This window comes from Notolepis coatsorum, assembly GCF_963971535.1.
Source record: "Notolepis coatsorum genome assembly, chromosome: 19".
Classification (NCBI taxonomy): Eukaryota; Metazoa; Chordata; class Actinopteri; order Aulopiformes; family Paralepididae; genus Notolepis; species Notolepis coatsorum.
Window position 1 is genome coordinate 88,115,449 of NC_140183.1, and position 19,179 is coordinate 88,134,627.

At 47.0% G+C, this 19,179-nt stretch overlaps 1 protein-coding gene across 2 annotated transcripts in view; it reads right to left on the bottom strand.

Moving 5' to 3' along the window:
- Nucleotides 1-19,179, bottom strand: part of chd4b (chromodomain helicase DNA binding protein 4b) — a 133,654-nt gene that overhangs the window by 55,814 nt on the left and 58,661 nt on the right. For both annotated transcript variants that reach the window (XM_084336800.1, XM_084336799.1), the window contains exons 21-22: nt 11,064-11,313; nt 10,228-10,352 (exon numbers count right to left, since the gene is read on the bottom strand). In XM_084336800.1, coding sequence (XP_084192926.1) covers nt 10,228-10,352; nt 11,064-11,313 — 375 coding nt within the window. The remainder of the gene's footprint in view (nt 1-10,227; nt 10,353-11,063; nt 11,314-19,179) is intronic.

A 19,179-nucleotide genomic window follows, 5' to 3' on the forward strand; every position in this document is an offset into this window, starting at 1 on the left:
AACAGGTCGAAAAGTACCTAGCGGAAAAAAATCTAATCTACGAATTCCAATCTGGCTTCAGAACATCCCACTCCACTGACACATGCCTTCTCTATTTGAATGACCACATCAAACAAGAGGTGGACGCAGGCAAATACTGCGGCATGGTCATGCTGGACCTACAAAAGGCCTTTGACACGGTCAATCACTCCATTCTGATTGACAAGCTAAAAGCAATTGGTTTTGATAGTCTATCAGTGAGCTGGATGCAATCCTACCTTGAGGGGAGGGAACAGATGGTGGAGGTAAACGGTACCCTATCCCCCCCCCTCACAGTGAGCTGTGGTGTTCCACAAGGAAGCATACTAGGACCGCTACTGTTCCTAATTTATGCAAATGACATGTCGTCAGCTTGTGACTGCAACTTGTTCCTGTTTGCGGACGACTCAGCCCTGCTGGTCTCTGACAAGAACAAGTTACAGGTTGAAAAAACCCTCAGCTCGGAACTAGGCAGAATCTGCATATGGCTCGCTGATAACAAACTATCATTACACATGGGCAAAACAGAGTCCATTCTCTTCGGTTCAAATAACAAACTCAGCAAGACCGACGGCTTCTCAGTTACAGTGGGTGACAATATTGTCACAAGGAAAGATGAAATTACCTACCTGGGTTCCATCCTAGAGGCTAATCTCTCCTGTGACAAAATGGCATCCAATGTAATAAAAAAAGTCAACCAACGAACTCGATTCTTGTACCGGATCTCCTCTCTGGTAAACAAGAACACCCTGAAGACTCTGGCAGGAGCACTCATTCAGGGGTACTACGACTATGCTTGCACCTCATGGTACCAAAGCACCTCAAAGGCGCTAAAAACAAAATTACAAACATCTCAAAACAAACTGGTCAGACTACTGCTTGACCTTACTCCTAGAACCCACCTCACCCCTGCCCACTTTGACAACCTAGGATGGCTTAGAGTAGACGACAGAGTACAACAACTTGCAATGGGCCTGGTCTACAAGATACACTACACGACCAAGGTACCCATGTACATGTCAAAATACTTCCCAAAGGTCAGTGAATACCACGATCACAACACCAGAGGGAGCTCCACAAATCATGTTAAACCCAGATTCGGCTCAAATAAGGGACTAAACACGTTTCGCAATTATGCCACATCAATGTGGAACGCCCTACCCAAAGCTGTAAAGGAATGTGGATCACTACCCACTTTCAAAACCTCTCTCAAGGGACACCTACGGGAGACTGCAATTCAACACTGGCCCCTGTAAATATCCTAACCCAACCCCCTCCAATGTACAGTCATTTACCTAGTATGGTTTTGTCAATAGTTCAATGTACAATTGTGTTTGTTTGTACAGTGTCTCCTCCCCCCCCCCCTCAATGTACAGTGTTACTTGTTTATACAGTGTGCCCCCCGCCCCCCCCCCCCCCCCAACCACCTCCAATGTAAATTACCCAGTATGGTTGTCAATATCCCAATGTACCCAACCCCCCCCACCCAACCTCCTCCAATGTACAGTTTCTACGTCAAATGTATATACTCCCTTTTCTTGACTCCTTCTGTATCACAAACAGTACTGTATTTGCAAATCTGGTATGTCATAAATGTATAGATGTAGCAGTACTGACTATCTGTATGTCATGTATGTCATATATGTCTATATGAATTGAAAATGGGGGACCCTGATGGAAACAAGACAAACGTCTTTCTCAGGTCTGCATCCCCTTAACAATTGTATGTATTGAGCCGTACTGTATTGTACCCAGGGTTCGAAATTAACGGGGGCTTGGGGCATAATGCCCTTGAAAATGGACAAAATGCCCTCAAAAATCAGTTAAAGGGGGCACTTAATGCCCCCGACAGTTTACTAATTATATATATATTTATCCGGTAATGGAGCGTCTGTATCGTACGGTTCAGATGACGCGCAAATAAAAAAAATCATTTGGCGGAGCCGGTGTTCTGCACTGGCTGCAGGCAGCAGCAGCAGCACTGTAGCCAGCCAGGTGCTAGTCAGTTTGTGTAAAAATGGCACGCACAATATAAATCAATCTTCATTACGACTTTAAAAACATAGCCATTAACATTACATAGGCCTACACACATCTTGCCATAGCAGTTCGTAAACACAACGCACGTTTTAACTATGGTAGCCCGACGCAGCCCGCAAGCTAATACTGTACAGTCAATGAAATGTCACCGTAGCTACTGTAGCAGAGGAGGAAATGGGAGTCTGAGAGGCGGGGTGTTTAAAGACAATGATAGGCGTTTATTCAACATCCAAGAAGGCTAACATACAACTGTGTTTTATTAACTCCAACCGGGACTATTGCCGCTTTCCCACTGCATGCCATCACCTCCTAACGTTACCGGAGCTGATAATAACATTGCTGAAGGTGCGTGACACTAAAATGTCCGTGGGGACCCGGCGCCAACCCATAGATAGTTCCAACTCACCGAATTGCGTAATCCACCACAGATGCACTCAATATTTAAATAATGTTAGTCTAAATAAATGTAGACAGAAACATAATAATTTCAAGCAGAAAACGAATCTTTCCATTAAGAACTGACAATCAGGGAATTTAAACATGGTTGACATTGTTTTTGTGTGTTTATATTAATTAAAGAAAGGAAAGTCTAGTGCTGGCTGAGCATATTGTTTGTTTGCACTAAGTTAATACTTTGACAAATGTAGCCTATATTTTTCAGTCGGTTCGGTCTTTGTGTGCCAAACATTATTTAAGGCTGTAAACACTGTAAACCTTTTATTTTTAATAAATGAGAAGCATGTTTAGATTTGAGTGTTAAATTTTTTTTAATAAAGATTAACGTATATCGAACTGAAAACCGTGACCCCAAAATCGTGATACGAACCAAACCGTCCATTTTGTGAACCGTCCCACCCCTACCGTTTATCATAAAAATTCAGTGCCCCCAAAATACAAAAAAAAGCCCCCGAAAATCAATTAAGGGGGGCAAAAAAAGCCCTTGAAAAAAAATGTTAATTTCTAACCCTGATTGTACCCATTCTGCAATCTGTTAAATAAAGTTTTCATTCATTCATTCATTCAGCTGCTAGGGTGAAGGGACTTTGGGCTTGCTGGGACCGGTGGTTGTAGAGGGAGGAGGGGTGGGCTGGGACATGGTGGCTGCAGCCTCAGCTTGAAGATCTTTCATCTTACTAATATATTTGTAGCTAAACAATTAGCTAAGCAATTATATTTGATTTATTAGCCTATTCATAATAATTCGTTATTAGCCTAGCTAACTCCGTATCTTGGCTTACCTGCAGTGCAGGGCTGTACGTTAACTTTTTTTGCACATAGCACTGGTGCTACAGAGGTTGATAGTTTTGTAGCACAGGCCAAAATCTTGTAGCACAAGTATAAAACTTGTTATATTTGTAACAGTCACAAATGTGCCTATTGTATTTGTGTTATTTAGTTGCAGTGCCATGTTTGGCTGTCATTTAGTATATCGCCATGTGTTATTATTACTATGATACTCATATGCTATTTTCAATTAATATCATAAACAACATAAGGAATATTAGCATAATTTTGAGTGGACTGAAGGAATGAGTCAGCGTTAATAGTTTTAAATGCAAATAATTTATTGAAACATAGAAGTGGGGTCGGTTGGGACACACACACACACACACACACACACAATGGGGGACCCTGATGTAAACAAGACAAACGTCTTTCTCAGGTCTGCATCCCCTTAACAATTGTGTGTATTGAGCCATACTGTACTGTACCCATTCTGCAATCTGTTAAATAAAGTTCTCATTCATTCATTCACACACACTGTTTCAACTCACCACCCCCGCATCATATTGTCTAGTCTGTCTTCAAACTTCCACTCCTCTCGAAACTTGTTTATTTGAATATCAACATTATCTGTCCATCCTCAGTTTACTATAATATACTCCTGTCCTGACTAGTGACTTCATCATCTTTCCAAACGCACGCACGCACACACACACAGGGAAGGGGAGAGAGTGCCCCCCCATTTCCATTTCCACACTGTGTCTGCTGGCTCTGCCTGTGATCAGGATTAGCTTGTTAGCTTGCTAACGTTGTAGTGATTGTAATGGTACATAAACGTTAATTTCGGGCGATGTGCGCATAAAGGAATGGCGACGGTGCAAAGCATGTAGATGCATTTGACCCGTTGCGAGAAGAAAAAAACACCACGGACTTATTTCGGGACGTGTAGGCGCACTGCTGTGTTAACGCAGCAACCGACCAACGCGCTGCTCTGCTTGCAGAAGGCGCACGGATAGGGCGGATATGACTCGTCGAGTTGTCACAAGAGTTTTTTCAAAATAAGATTATCATATGCACCTGAACGTTGCTAGCTTTCGGAGCCTAGCTGGAGCTGCGCGTGGGCAGAAATGAGACCCGCTACAGGATTTTCAAAATAAGAGTATCTATATGAACCGAATCCCTATCGCACCAGTGCTACTGAAGTAAATCCATCCATCGCACAGACCGCTGTTGCTGTAGCACGTGCGAGATATATGTCGCACTGTACAGGCCTGCTGCAGTGGACGTGGATGGAGATGGAACACTGCGAGCAAAGCAGTCGAAAACGGCACATTTCTGCTGCAGACTAATGTTATGTTTTGACAACAGATGTTTTGACAAATTGCTTGTATTGCCACCCTTACTGGCAAATGTTTTATTGCACTTGTGGCAACGTGCGTCGTCGGCATCGACTTTCGTAAAGTGTACCCAGACTTTCGAGCGCTTTGCTCTCTCCGCCATGACGAGCGCAGAGCTCGGTCCCACTGCACGGAGCACGGAGCCACTGACTGGCACCTCCCTTAAGTACCCGTGTGTGTATGTGTGAGTGTGAGTAATAATGGCTCGCTGCGGCTCGCTTCTCGTGCAGAGACAGAGAGGAGAGATAGTTTGCAACGTTTAATAATTTCTAGAGTATCGATAGCAGTACCGATAACGTCGGAGCTTATCAATACTCAGTTTTTTTCTAATTCAGTACCGGTTCCCGTTTAGGTTTAGGTTCCCTAGCCCTCTGCTGTGTCTGTCCTCTCTGCTGTGTCTGTCCTCTCTGTCATGTCTGTCCTCTCTGCTGTGTCTGTCCTCTCTGTCATGTCTGTCCTCTCTCTCTCTGCTGTGTCTGGCAGCGGTTTATTCTATAACAGGATACTGTAAACTAAGTAAACAGAACACACAGTAGTACTAGTAGTACACACTGATTGCAATCTGCTTGCATAAAAACATTATATAAAATCACATTCTGAGGTCAGTGTTAAAGTGCCACATGGAGGGGGGGCAGGTGGCGCACGGAGATTACGTTCGTCACCAACACCGGGAGACACTAGGATTCGCCTGTTCGAATCCAGCTCCCGGCGTTGCTATCAGCTTGGCTGGCCTCTCACACTTATACAATTGGCTGTATCAGGGGGTGGGAAAGCTGAAGGGTGGGTCCTGGGCGTTGTGGACAGCGACCCCTACAGTTCGGTCGGGGCGCCTGCTCAGCAAGGGTTGGAACTGAGGAGAGATAGTGTGGCCTCCCACACGCTACACTCTCCCCGGTGAGAACCTGCGCGGCCAGGTTGGCCTGCCCCAGGCTGCACATGCGTCGGAGGAAAGCATGTGACAGTCTCCGGTCTCCCGGACAAACAGTAGGGGAAAGTACGCAACAACCAGGAAGGGTGGGATGGGAGAAAAATCAGGAAAAAGGAGGGGAAGAAAGATAATAATAAAAAAAGAAAAAAAAAAGTGCCACATGGAAGAGGTCTGGTTAGTGGTTAGAGTTAGAGGTGGTCTAGGTCTGGTTAGGGTAACTTATGGCGCTTTTCCACTGCATGGTACCTACCCTACTCTACTCTACTCTACTCTACTCTACTCTACTCTACTCGCTTTAGGTACCTGGTACTTCGTTCCTTTTCCACTGCAGGTACTAAAATAAAGTACTCAGTTTGTCTCCGTGTGGGGAGGCGGGGCTGCTGGTGTACAGCTGAGAGCTCCATAGCTCTGTGAGAGCTCCAGCATAGCTATGTCCGTGAGCTAGTAGGCGGAAGCCAGAGTAAAACACAGTTTTCAATCAATCAATCAATAACAACATTAACGAGACTCTCTATTCTGCTAACGCTAACGTTACCTCTCATTGTGTCTATTCTACAAGCGTTAATGTTAGCTAGGCTGTCTATGCTAACGTTAACGTTAGCATTAGGCTAACAAGCTGTAACGTTACCAGTGGCGTCTATTTGCTAACGTTAGCATTAGGTAATAACCGGTTTAAAATGGATGGTGATTACCTCACGTTGTGTCTATTCTACTAGCATTAACGTTACTCATACAAACAATCAATAGCGAGTTATATTGATCACGCTATGTACGATAGCCATGCTAAAACGCTAGCACAACATTAGCACAACATAAGCTTAAGCCTTAACAAGTCAGCGATCTTTTTGCGAGACTAAACTCTCCGCTCGGTGGCAAATTGTGTTGATGTCGGTTTTGTTTAATCAATAAATGAGGCAGAATACACAGTGACTGTATCGTTTGTTTATTGAACCTGTGCCTGCTGCAACCATAATGAAATCCTATGCGAGACATTAAAGATGGCGGCTTTCCGTTTTCGTTCAGACTCTCCAACGAGTGACGCGTCTCTCTTCTGACCAATCAGTGGTCTGCAGTGTTTCACGTGACTTTTCTAGTACCAGTTCTACCCGCTTGGCACGCGCTTGGAACCACGACAGAGCAGGGACTAAAAAAGTACCCAAAAAGTACCGAAAAAGTACCTGGTACCAGGTACTTTGGTAATGGAAAATACCGAGTAGAGTAGAGTAGAGTAGAGTAGAGTAGGTACCATGCAGTGGAAAAGCGCCATTAGGGGTAGTTAAGCATTCATTATAATTTATTAATATTATTTAGATAGATGGATGTATACTCGATGTATCGCGGCTTGTTCTACGTGAGATGTAGTAAATTACTATATCGTGAACATCGAGTATATGTTGTCACGTCACGGCTGATATGAGACTTGCTTTAGTGCAGAGCGTTCCTCTCATTTCATTATAGACAGACCAGCGCGGACCTTAAATGACATGCAATTGTAATTTCATTACACAGACCAGCACGGACCTTCAATGACATGCAATGGGCTAACGTTAGCTGCTAAGTTAAACCATAATAGGCTAAGCTAACTAGCGTTAGCTCTTAGCTGCTAGCTCTTAGCTGCTAGCGTTAGCTCAAAGCGGACTCCACGACACTAGTTCCATTAGTGAGAAAGGGGGGTGGGTTATATTGACGACGCTTGACAACAGAGGTTTAAAGATAACTTCATATTTATTGGTTATTCGTTTCTTGCATCCAGTTTCCATCTCCGTGTGTTCAACTTCCTGTGTTTACATTCGAGTGTGACATCATCGCCTACGGCAGCTTATACGCTCAAAACACAAACGCGTTCTCTCTCTCTCTCTCGCTCTCTCTCTCTATTCAATGATTTAAAGTGGCCAAACGTTACAGTATTTATACTAACTGGATAGTTGATGATTTCATTTCATTATCTGAAATATTCTAAAATCATTAAGTCTGCTATAAGCCATTATCCCTTTGTAAGGCTTTGTGTGTGATTATTATTTTGTCACAGTAGTGTGTATATATATACAGTACTGTGCAAAAGTCTTAGGCACCCAATAGTTTTTATATAAATTGTCTTAGATGTAAATAATTTTTTTTTATTAGTGTGTCAGTAGACTACTCTTAGTACATTTTCATTTAATAATTTTTTAAAGCATCTTCATGGTTTAATAATGGAAACATATTTTGCAGGGACTTATTATAATCATCATATTGGCGTGACTGTATGCATCAAAGGGTTAAATCAAGCATTTTTAAGTGCTTTAGAGGAAATGTCAAAATATCGCGATATATATCGTGATATGGCCAAAAAATATCGCGATATCATTTAGAGGCCATATCGCCCAGCCCTAAGACCAACTCTTAACCCCTATCCGGACCTAGACCACCTCTAAGTCACAACCCTAACTTAGGGGTTAAAGTTAAAGGTGGTCTAGGTCTGGTTAGGGGTTAGAGTTAGAGGTGGTCTAGGTCTGGTTATACTGATCCTACCAGTGACCAGTGCATACATAAAAATAAAATAAAAAGTTATATTATATAAATTATAAAAAATTTTTTTCTTTTCTTTTTTACAGCTACTGTTTTATATACCGGTATATTGTTTTTTAGTAATAACTAGAAAGTAATGGTATTTATTCAACAACAGGTGATTGTATAGATTAGTATTAGTATCATTAATTGACAACTAAGCTCAATGAGTTCACCCACGGAATGGTTGTTGGTACATTGGTTCCGCACGGACGTTACACGTTGTTGCGCACTTCCTCCTATCAAGAAGGCTCCGTTTAGGTTAGCTACTGTAGTAGCAGAGGCTCTGTTGTGATTTTTTATGCAAAATAACTATTCAACATTCTCTTTTGAGACTCCGCCTCAGACTCTTATCATTTGGCACTAAAAGCTAAACATTGTCACCGATATGGCTGTCCGCAACATGTCATTAATTGTGTGCGAGAGGTAGAGCTGCCGCGGTATTGATTATTTCCTTACCGCACAAATTTGCAAAATATTTCCTACCGCCGCGGTTATTACCGCATGCACACAAAAAATTTAAAAAAAAAGTTTGAATGCATTTTTTTTTTTAGTAGTAGTCTACTCTTTATAGCATATAGCCTGCCTCTAGTCTAAATGTCTATCTTTAGAGGATGACTTTGCAGCATGAATATTGTTTGGGATTCGGCAAGCACGCATTAGTTATTGAAAGTGAAACACGGATTCGAAGTTTACCCTCTGGTCGTGCGCCGTTCACTCGGTGTCGCGGGCAGGGGTGGTTACCCCTAACCCCCCCGACCCTTTCTTATTATTATTACTATAAAGTTACTACTTTATAATAAAGGCATTCGTTTTGTGGCATTAACATTATATAGTTATACGTTCAATAACATCAGCGTATTTACCGGACAATAGCAAGGCAAGCAATACTCTATTCATATCTCAGTTCCTTTCTTTGCTCAGAGCGTGCCGAGTTGTCCCATTCTGCGGTCTGTTAATAAAGTTTTCAATCAGACAAGTGTATAGAACGAAGGGCTTTTATTATAACATTCGTTGCAGACAGTAAAATCATTGTCTCGTTTAGTACTCCTTAGGAGCGATCGTAGTCCACTCCGGCGGAGAGTTAAAGCTAACGTTATTAGCCGTGTTGTGATGATCTGACATTCAGGAAGTAAAAACCTAATACTCGCTTGCCGATTGGTGGTAACACACTGCATGACGCTACAACGTGCGACGCGACTCTCTTCTGACCAATCAGTGGTCTGCAATGTTTCACGTGACTTTTCTGGTACCCAATAGGGTCGCTTGGAACCTCGAGAGAGGAGTAGGGTATATCTGCAGAGCCGCAAGCCCAACGAGAGGAGGATAATTTATTATTATTATTATAAAAAACAGCGGTGACGCGGTATTCAGCCTACTCTGCGGTGGCCGTGATGTAACAGCGATACCGCGGTAATGCGGTAATCGCGGCAGCTCTAGCGAGAGGTCGATCAGTGACCACATTAGCGTGAGCTAGGTTAGCCACTAGCTAACGCAAGCTATGTAACGTTACTGGTGAAAAAGTGATTTACCTTGGAATACTCCTTTGCCAACTTGCTGTACTTTGCTTGCAGGTCTGCAGCTGGATAATGAATAGTCCCAACTTTAGCCAAGGTAACGTTAAGCTAAAACTAGCTTTTCAAATAGCTCTTCAGCTAATGCTAATAACAGAGCTCCCCGTCACACTGCTGTATCGGGACGATGGCATTAAGAAAAGTTATAATTATTTTGTCTCGTCTTGTTTTAGTCAACAATATCAACATACATGAAGAGACATTTAGTCCTGGTTTTTGTAAATTACATTTTTGTGTCCTCAGTTGTGGTCAACGATATTTAATCAACTATTTAGTCTCGTTAGCGTCACATGGTCTTCAATAACGTGACGTCACGTCTCGTTGTCGTCATGAAAAAAACGTTCGTTGGCGAACATCTTTCGTCATCAATTTAGTCAACAAAATGAACACTGCTGTGAGGTAGTGCTGTGTATATGTGGTGTGTGTGTGTGTGTGTGTGTGTGTGTGTGTGTGTGTGTGTGTGTGTGTGTGTACAGTATCTAATGTGTGTGTAGTGTACCTGGATGTCATTGTGAGGGTTCCAGTCAGAGTCATAGATGATGACTGTGTCGGCAGTAGCCAGATTGATGCCCAGCCCTCCAGCTCTGGTGGAGAGGAGGAAGGCAAACTGGGGGGCACCGGGCGCTGTGGGGGGAGAGAACACCAGAAGAGGAGGGAGGAACGTGAAAGGGATGCAGTCTGAAATGTCGAGAGCACGCTGTGTTAATTGTCTGGAAAAATTTGAACAGAGACAAACGAAAACACGCCCCAGAAGTGTTTCACCAGCCTGTCATGTAGGTGAGGTGACCTGCAGTTACTCTGCAGCGTTACGGAGCAGCTGGGCACGTGGTGATGAGACATGACTGCAAACAGTGATCAGTACGTCTAGTATCAAAGATCCCGTCCATGTAGGTTTGTGTGTGTGTGTGTGTGTGCGTGTGTGTGCGTGTGTGTGTGTGTGTGTGAGTGAGTCTCTATGCGTGTGTGTGTGTGTGTGTGTGTGTGTGTGTGCGTGCGTGCGTGCGTGCGTGTGTGTGTGTGTGTGTGTGTGTGTGTGTGAGTGAGTCTCTATGCGTGTGTGTGTGTGTGTGTGTGTGTGAGTGAGTCTCTATGCGTGTGTGTGTGTGTGTGTGCGTGCGTGCATGCGTGCGTGTGTGTGTGTGTGTGTGTGTGTGTGAGTCTCTATGCGTGTGTGTGTGTGAGTGAGTCTCTATGCGTGTGTGTGTGTGTGTGTGTGCGTGCGTGTGTGCGTGCGTGCGTGCGTGTGTGTGTGCGTGTGTGTGTGTAAATAAACATTTCAACAGTCAGCCATGTCTGTTTGTCAGTGCGTTGGGTGAGTATGCCGGTGCGTCTCACCGTTGAATCGGTCGATGGCCTCCTGCCTCATGGCTCCAGTCACTCCCCCGTCGATCCTCTCGTACTTGTAGCCCTCATACTCCAGGAAGTCCTCCAGGAGGTCCAGCATCTTGGTCATCTGGGAGAAGACCAGGACCCTGTGGCCTCCGTCCTTCAGCTTCCTCATCATCTTCTGGAGCAGCGTCAGCTTGCCCGAGGCCTTGGTCAGGGCGCTGCCCTCGTACATGCCGTTTGGAATCTTGGCAGCGTCCTGCATGCAGAAAAAAGCCAGTTTGGAGAAAATGGTTATGAGGTTAGTAACGTATAGACACACACATGTTTTGTTTACAAAGACAGAAATGACCACAACAACCTATAGCAAGCAACTGGCCATTACTGTGTTGTATCACAGTATTTGGCTTATGATTTTTCAATAACCGTCCTAGGAGGTCGGCACCCTGTAAATAAGGGGGGGGGGGGGGGGGCGGGCTTCAGCAGTATTGCCACTGTAGCACCTGGTAACGAACGTAAGGTTATCCTATAACCCTAGTTATATGAATACTGGCTGAGCGTCTCGCTCTGCCTACTGAGATATATCATTATCTCCAGCACCTAGTGTGCTCTGGGAAACAAAACAAATGCACCCACTTGCACGTGACCACACCACTCCCATGCGTGCCTCTATATTACGCCGGAAGTGGTCACGCCTCACCCTTCCAAGTTCGAATTCCATACGCGGAAAACATCCAAGGGACCTCAGGGCGCTGAAGAGCGAGACGCTCTGCCAGTATTCATATAACTAGGGTTATAGGATAACCTTGTTATATATCATCTGGCTTCGCGTCTCGCTCTGCCTACTGAGATAAAGGGCAGAACGGACGCGTGGCCACGTCAAATGCACCCCCTGAGGGCCCGTAAGCCCCAGCCAGGGAGGAGGGGAGTCCCGTCCACCCGCCCGTCCTAACGAAGGGGGGGAGGCAGTCAACTCCACCAAAGTGCGAAAAAAGACACAGCACCCCGCGGTCCACACCCACACACCCCTGCTAGCCCACCTGATAGCGGGATGCAGGAGAGGTCCCGGGTCTCAGGACCGCCTGGGAGACAGAACCCCTAGTCATGTCCATGAGGTAAAACCTAACGAAAGGACTCGGGGAGGACCAGGAGGCCGCAGCACAGATGTCCTCCACGAGGCCCCCCCCCAACAGGGCAGCAGAGGCCGCCACACCAGTGCAGTGCGCCCTGACGCCCCCGGGGGGATGCGTGGCAATGCCCTCACACAACCAATGTGACACCCGCGCGAGGGCCACCGTAACAAACAAACAGTTGATCGGAAGCCCTGAGATCCTGTATGCGACTAAGGTAAACCCCCAGTGCACGGACAGGACACGACAGGTGAAGGCTCGACTCCAACCCACTAGCGTGAGGAGGAGGATGAAGCACAATATCCCTGGAGCGAAAAGAGCTCTGGATATTCTTTGGCACGAAGACCGGATTAGGCCTCAGAGTCGCACCGCTATCGGCCCGAATACAGGCACTCAGGCCGCACCGAGAGAGCACACAGCTCACCCACGCGCTTAGCGGAGGTGATGGCCAAAAGGAATGCGGTCTTAAAAGACAGCCGATCCAACGGCGCCTGCTCAAGAGGCTCAAACGGGGCCCCCAACAGCCTTTCCAGGACCAGTTGGAGGTCCCAGCTCGGAGACAGAGGACGTTCCACAGGCTTGAGACACCGAGCGCCAAGCAGGAAACGAGAGGGTGGCTGAACAGCGTACCGCCCTCAAAGCCCACGTGACAAGAGGATATAGCCGCGGGACACCGTCGAGGCCGACAGCCTATCCAGGATAGACTGGAGGAAGGAAAGAACCGAGTCCAGGGGGCAAGACACCTCTCGAAAAATACGCCACTTCCCAGCGTAAACCGCGGTAGTGGACGGAGGGCGCGCGTTCCGGATGGTGTTAACCACAGTAGGGTTCAGACACATCCCCTCCAGATTCACCCTTTCAGCAGCCAAACCATCAATGGCTGCCCCAGAACAGGACGCAGAAACAGCGTCCCGTGTGCCTGAGAGAGGGCCCGCGGCGACCACGGAACAGGCCACGGCGGGGCCACCAAGAGCTGAATCAGGGCCGGGAACCACACAGCCGTGCCCCGGTCCGGCGCGATCAGGATCAAAGTCCTGCGCTCCCGACGTACCCGCCCCAACAGCTGAGCTATCAGGTGTATGGGGGGGGAACGTGTACAGAATCCCGGGCGGCCACGGAAACATCGAGAAGGCATCCACCCCCAGAGAGGAGTTCAATCAAATCAAATCAAATGTATTTGTAAGGCCCGACAAGACAACACACGTTAATGTCCCCATGGGCCGGACACGTCTTCTTTAAACAAGTCAAGAAGAAACATAACAATAAGTCAAGAACAAAACAAGAACACCATAAGGTCCAACAAATTTAAAATAAATGCAAATAAATGAATGAATGCAAGCACTCCCAGACGTACCCCACGCGAAGGTAAGGAAAAACTCACTAAAACCTAACAATAGGGAAAAATGCACCACAGGCAGTGTGGAGGAGAGAAACCTTAGAAGGGCCATTCAAGGGGGGATCTCCCTTCTTAGATGTCGGTGATAGTAGTGTTGCAGACTGACAGTTGGTAAGCAGGAGTTGTCCTTCCGACTGACCGAGAACCACAAGGGGCACTGGTGGGACTGTCTGCTCGCGAACAGGTCCACCACGGCCTCCCCGAATCGGTCCCAGACCCGTCTGACTATGTATGGACGTAGTCCCCACTCGTCGGGGTGAGGGCCGCCCCGCGACATCACATCTGCGTCCACATTCTCCCTGCCGGGGATGTGGAGAGCCCTCAGGCTGCGCAGATTGAGAGACGCCCATAGCCAGAGCTCGACCGCCGCCCGGTGCAGACGGGGGGAGCGCACTCCTCCCTGTCTGTTGATATACGACGCTGACGTCGTGTTGTCCGTCCTGATCAAAACATGCTCACCCACCACAAGGTGGCCGAGCCGCTTGAGGACCAGAAGGACTGCCTTCAATTCCAACACATTGATATGCAGTGCAGACCGGGCAGCATGGTCCTGCCAGCTGCCCCCTACTGCGTCGGCCGACACGTCCCCCCCCATCCCGTGAGGGAGGCGTCGGTGAAGACCATGACGTGTGATAGCCTGCTGCCCATGGGGACCCCGCTGGTGAATTGAATTGAAAACCTGTATTTATCCCAGAGGGGAGATTAAGATGTCCTTAGTTTACAGCATAAGCAGCGTAACAGCAATTTAAAAACAGCAATTAAAAAACAGTTTATACTAGAGCTGGGCCGTTAACGGCGTTAACGTGCTGCGTTAACGCTATACTAGTATCGCGCGATAATATAATTAACGCATTAATCTATAAAAAAAAAGTAAAAATACATTTTTACCTTTATTTACCCAGGGTAGGTTCGCTGAGCACAGACGCTCTTTTTCAGGAACGCCCTGCTTCACATTCACACAGTTCCATTCACACCTGGGAGCTGCCCAGTACAACCACAGTTGACATCATTGGCCACTGAGCAACTCCACTGGAGCAGTTGATTCAAGCCATGTCACATAGTTCAAGTTTGAAATGATTCTTTCTGTTTTGCTCCTGAGAGTGCTAGATACTGTACTGTACTGGTAATATTATTTATTTGTGTTAACTTCTGAATAAAACAACTTATTAAACACAAGTACATCTTATTGAACATTATTTTGATATTTCATTACCAATTATCATAGCAAAACAGCTTTTTCAAACAGTCTGTAATGCATTTTGGAAACGGGAGATGGGCTCATGGTGTAATGGGCCACCTGGCCTGAGAAACATAAGGAGGAAAGAAAAAGTAAGGACTTACTTCTGGTCATTATTTGGGTAGAACACACATATTTTGAATGCCTTCGGCAGTTTTTTTTTTTTTTTTTTGAGCCATTTTAATCTAGATTAAATCCAGGATTGCAGATAGATTAATCTAGATTAAAAAAATTAATCTATGCCCACCTCTAGTTTATACATAACATCCAGTGGTTGAGATGCCCCAGTACTGACACAGGAACCTTCAGTCACTTCCACTTGTCTCTCACCGGGTATATTTTCATACTGGAAAACCACCTCTGTATCCTCCTCATGAAGAGGAGGCCAAGAGGGACCACAGAGTGAGCAGATGCCATCATACCGAGCAGGCGCATCACGGACAGTGCCGTAACCGTCCTGCCAGGACGGAACCTCCTGAGCGCGCCAAGAATATCCTCCCGCCGCTGCTCTGAGAGGGTTGCCCTCATGGGCCTTGAGCTTAGAACCAAGCCCAAGTACTCCACCTGTTGACTGGGAAGAGGAGTACTCTTCTTCCAGTTCACAGCAAAACCCAGACTGGCAAGGAATTCCACCACCAGCCTGGTATGAAACCTGGCGATCTCCTCTGACCGGCTGAGGACCAGAATGTCGTCGAGGTAGAATAAAATTCGTATCCCCTGACGACGCAGAGGGTCCAGCGCGGTCTCGACACACTTGGTGAATGTGCGAAGAGCCAGAGAGTAGCCAAACGGCAGCCTCTGGTACTCGTACGCTATGCCCTGAAACAGGAAGCGTAGGAATTTCCTGTGAGGAGGGAAGATCGGGATGTGAAAATACGCATCCTTCAGGTCTATGGAGGTGAACCAGTCTCCCACTCTGACAGCGCTTAACAGGTGTTTGACGGTCAACATTCTGAACCTTCTCGCCACAATCAGCCAATTGAACGCAGACAGGTCCAGTATGGGTCTGACACCTCCCGATTTCATGGGCACCAGAAAATACCGGGAGTAAACGCCGCACATCGCGTTCTCCCTTGGGACCACGACGATGGCCTGCTTCGCCAACAGAGATTGGATCTCGTCGGCCAGAGCTATCACTGCTGCAGACCCTGACAAAAGGGTCCGTACCAAACCCAAAAACGGAGGGTGGGGTTGTGCAAACTGTAACACAAGCCCCTCCCTCAGCGTTCTCTCCATCCACCTCGACATATGGCACTCCTGGTCTGCCAGGAACCGTAGATAGGTGACCCGGTCCCTCCCGCTGTGTGTTGCCAACCCTGGACTCGCCAACCGCGCGAGCAGGGTGTCTCGCTGAGCCGGGATATCGCACCCTGACTCTACCAACGAGGCAATCGCACCCAAGGGGGGACCCCGACAGAAAGGGCCGGCCTGATACGGGGACAGCGGCCATCACCCCTGGTGACATAGGCTCCCCCGCTGAGCATCTTCCCGGCTTAGCTTGCTGAGGACAGCCTGCTCTGCAGCTGGACATGCAAGGTGTGTGGTCCCCACACTGCCCGATAGGGTGAGTCCCTACACACTGTAGCCCTGTAGTGATATTACTACCACCCAAATCACGTGTGCCTGACTGACCACCGCCGGTCTTCCGGTCGGGGGAGGCACTAACGTAATACTCGGCCTGGCGAGGGCGGGGCTGGGGGAACCCACGCTGCGACCTCCTGGGCCTAGAGTTCACCCTCTGACAAAAAAATTTAGATACAGGGAACCCTGCTCCGTCGACAGACACAACACCAGGCTCACCAAACACACACGCAGGACGTGTGATGCGGGAGCCGCTTGACAGCACAGCATTCTCATAGACAGACCCAGGCCTAGCTAGCAACTGGGTGTCAGCCCCTGTATCCATGAGAAGTGAAATGTGGGGCCGCTCGCGCTTCACTGGAAGAACACGGCCCGCAGCCAAAGGGGACAAATCAGAGCCCTGAGTCCCGTAGCGTAGCGGGGGGGAGTAACCGGAGAGCGTGCTAGACACAGCTAGATGGCAACGTTTTTTTTGGGCGTGCCCATCTAATGTAGCCGATCCCTCGGCCGCCGAGGCTGTCGGCCTTGTAATCACCTGTTTTCTTTGTGCCCAGGGTATCTCAGGCGGGGGAAACATGGCCGCTGGGGAAGTCTCCTCTCCTCCTCAAGGGGAGATTGTTCCAACCAAAGATGCCTGTGAACAAGCGGTGACAGCATCCTAGCCCTCCCTGCGGTTATAGCTTGCGGCTGGGTCAAAAGCTGTATAACCTCAAAAATCTGTGCAATGTTTTTGACGTCGGCTGGCCCTAAGGCCCCACCACCCGACACCATTTTGGACAGAAAAGCAGCCAATTAAGCAATTTTATTGGTTGCTGCTAAATTCCGTCCCCCGGCGGTATAAGCTTCATCAGCCCACTCAGCCACCTGCCGGGCCGACTCGCCCTCCGGCGTCGGCTTCCGGGTGGGATACCGTTCAACCATGCCAGGGCAAAGGGCCGATGCTACCTGCTCCTCTAAGCACGGCACACCTGTCCTGAGCCCTGTCGTCAGCCCATCCACCCGTGTAAAGGGCAAAAAAGCTTCAGCAAAACCCTCAACATTAGACACCGATTGACCTTCAGCAATGAAACGGTTAAGAGGAGGGAAGAGTGGTGACAACCCCGGCAGGGCACATGGGAACGGCGCCCCAAACATCTTAGCATTAGCATTAGCTGCGCGCTAGGATACTTGGAAAAACATCCAAGTTAGGACGTGCCGAGAAGGTTCCGGGGGCTGGCGAACTTCTGGCGAATTCCCAACATTGTGTAATTTCTCCTTACGCTTCATAACAAATTTCCAGTTCAAAAGTTGATTTGATCAAAAAAGAAAAAGTGCATCTGAGCTGCTTCCGCGTTTGGAAACGAATGAGGAAGGGTGAGGTGTGACCACTTCCGGCGTAATATAGAGGCACGCATGGGAGTGGCGTGGTCACGTGCAAGTGCGTGCATTTGTTTTGTTTCCCAGAGCACACTAGGTGCTGGAGAAGGAGATAATGATATATCTCAGTAGGCAGAGCGAGACGCGAAGCCAGATGATATATAACTAGTAACTAGGGATGCTCTATATTGGCTTTTTTACCGATACCGATATACCGATATTGTCCAACTCTTAATTTCCGATACCGATATTAACCGATATCAACCGATACCGATATATGCAGGGTTTCCCCCCCAAAGAAACTGAATAATTTCAGGTAATTAACATTATATATCTTGTTGTGGAATTAACACAACATTATGCATACTTTTGACAATAAATAAAATCTGAAGTTGTTCTTACTCGCTTGCCTGGTTAAATAAAGGTTATAGAAATGTAAAAAAAATAATAATAATAATTTTTTTTAAACCGATACCGATATTTTCCGATATCACATTTTAATGCCAATATCGGCCAATAATATCGGTAGGCCGATAATATCGGACATTCCTACTAGTAACCTAACCTCTGTAGACGTTTTAGACTAAATAGACAACCTCCCTAACCACCCTCAAAACGACCAAATTAAGAATGCCAGGGCTACTTATTTCTCTAAACTCATCTCATCCAGTAAACAAAATCCCAGAGTATTATTTAAGACCATAAAATCAATTGTCATCCCCCCCCCCCTCCCCTCTGTACCAATTTGTTCAAATAACGACTGTAAACAAAGTTGCTAATGTTAGGGCAAACATCACCCCCTCCCCCTCCCTCCTTGTCCAGTTACCCAATCATCCCTGAGCAGTTTTTCATCTGTCTCCCTGACAGACCTAATGACACAGTGAGCTCAATGAAATCCTCCACAAGCCCCCTAGATATTCTTCCCACATCCTTGCTCAAGGAGGTTTTCAGTTATGTTGGCCCCAGTTTACTAACCATTATAAACAAATCACTAATCTCAGGCTCTGTCCCAGTCTATTTTAACCCTTTTCCTGCCAATAACGTTGTACGACGGGTTTCAAGTTCATGCGAATTCTGCCAATAACGGCGTACGACGTGATTCTGATCATAATTTCATATTTTCGCCATGGTATTCATATTCCACTCACAGAGCCTTGTCAGATGCTGATGGACTCAGCACAACTCTGCAACGCTTCAATACTGCCACCTGGAGGCTGATCGGCGAGTTGCCAAACCGGAAATGCCCGTTGCAGCTCGGTCCGTCCCCTAATTCCGTCCGGCCACTCGTTTTTAACGTCCCGGGACTCAATACACACACCGTGGATATGGATCTTTGCCATAACTCAATAATCTACATTATTTGGGCGTGTATTAGTAATATACAAACCGGAAATGGATCGCCTAGATCCCCACTACATAACTGGG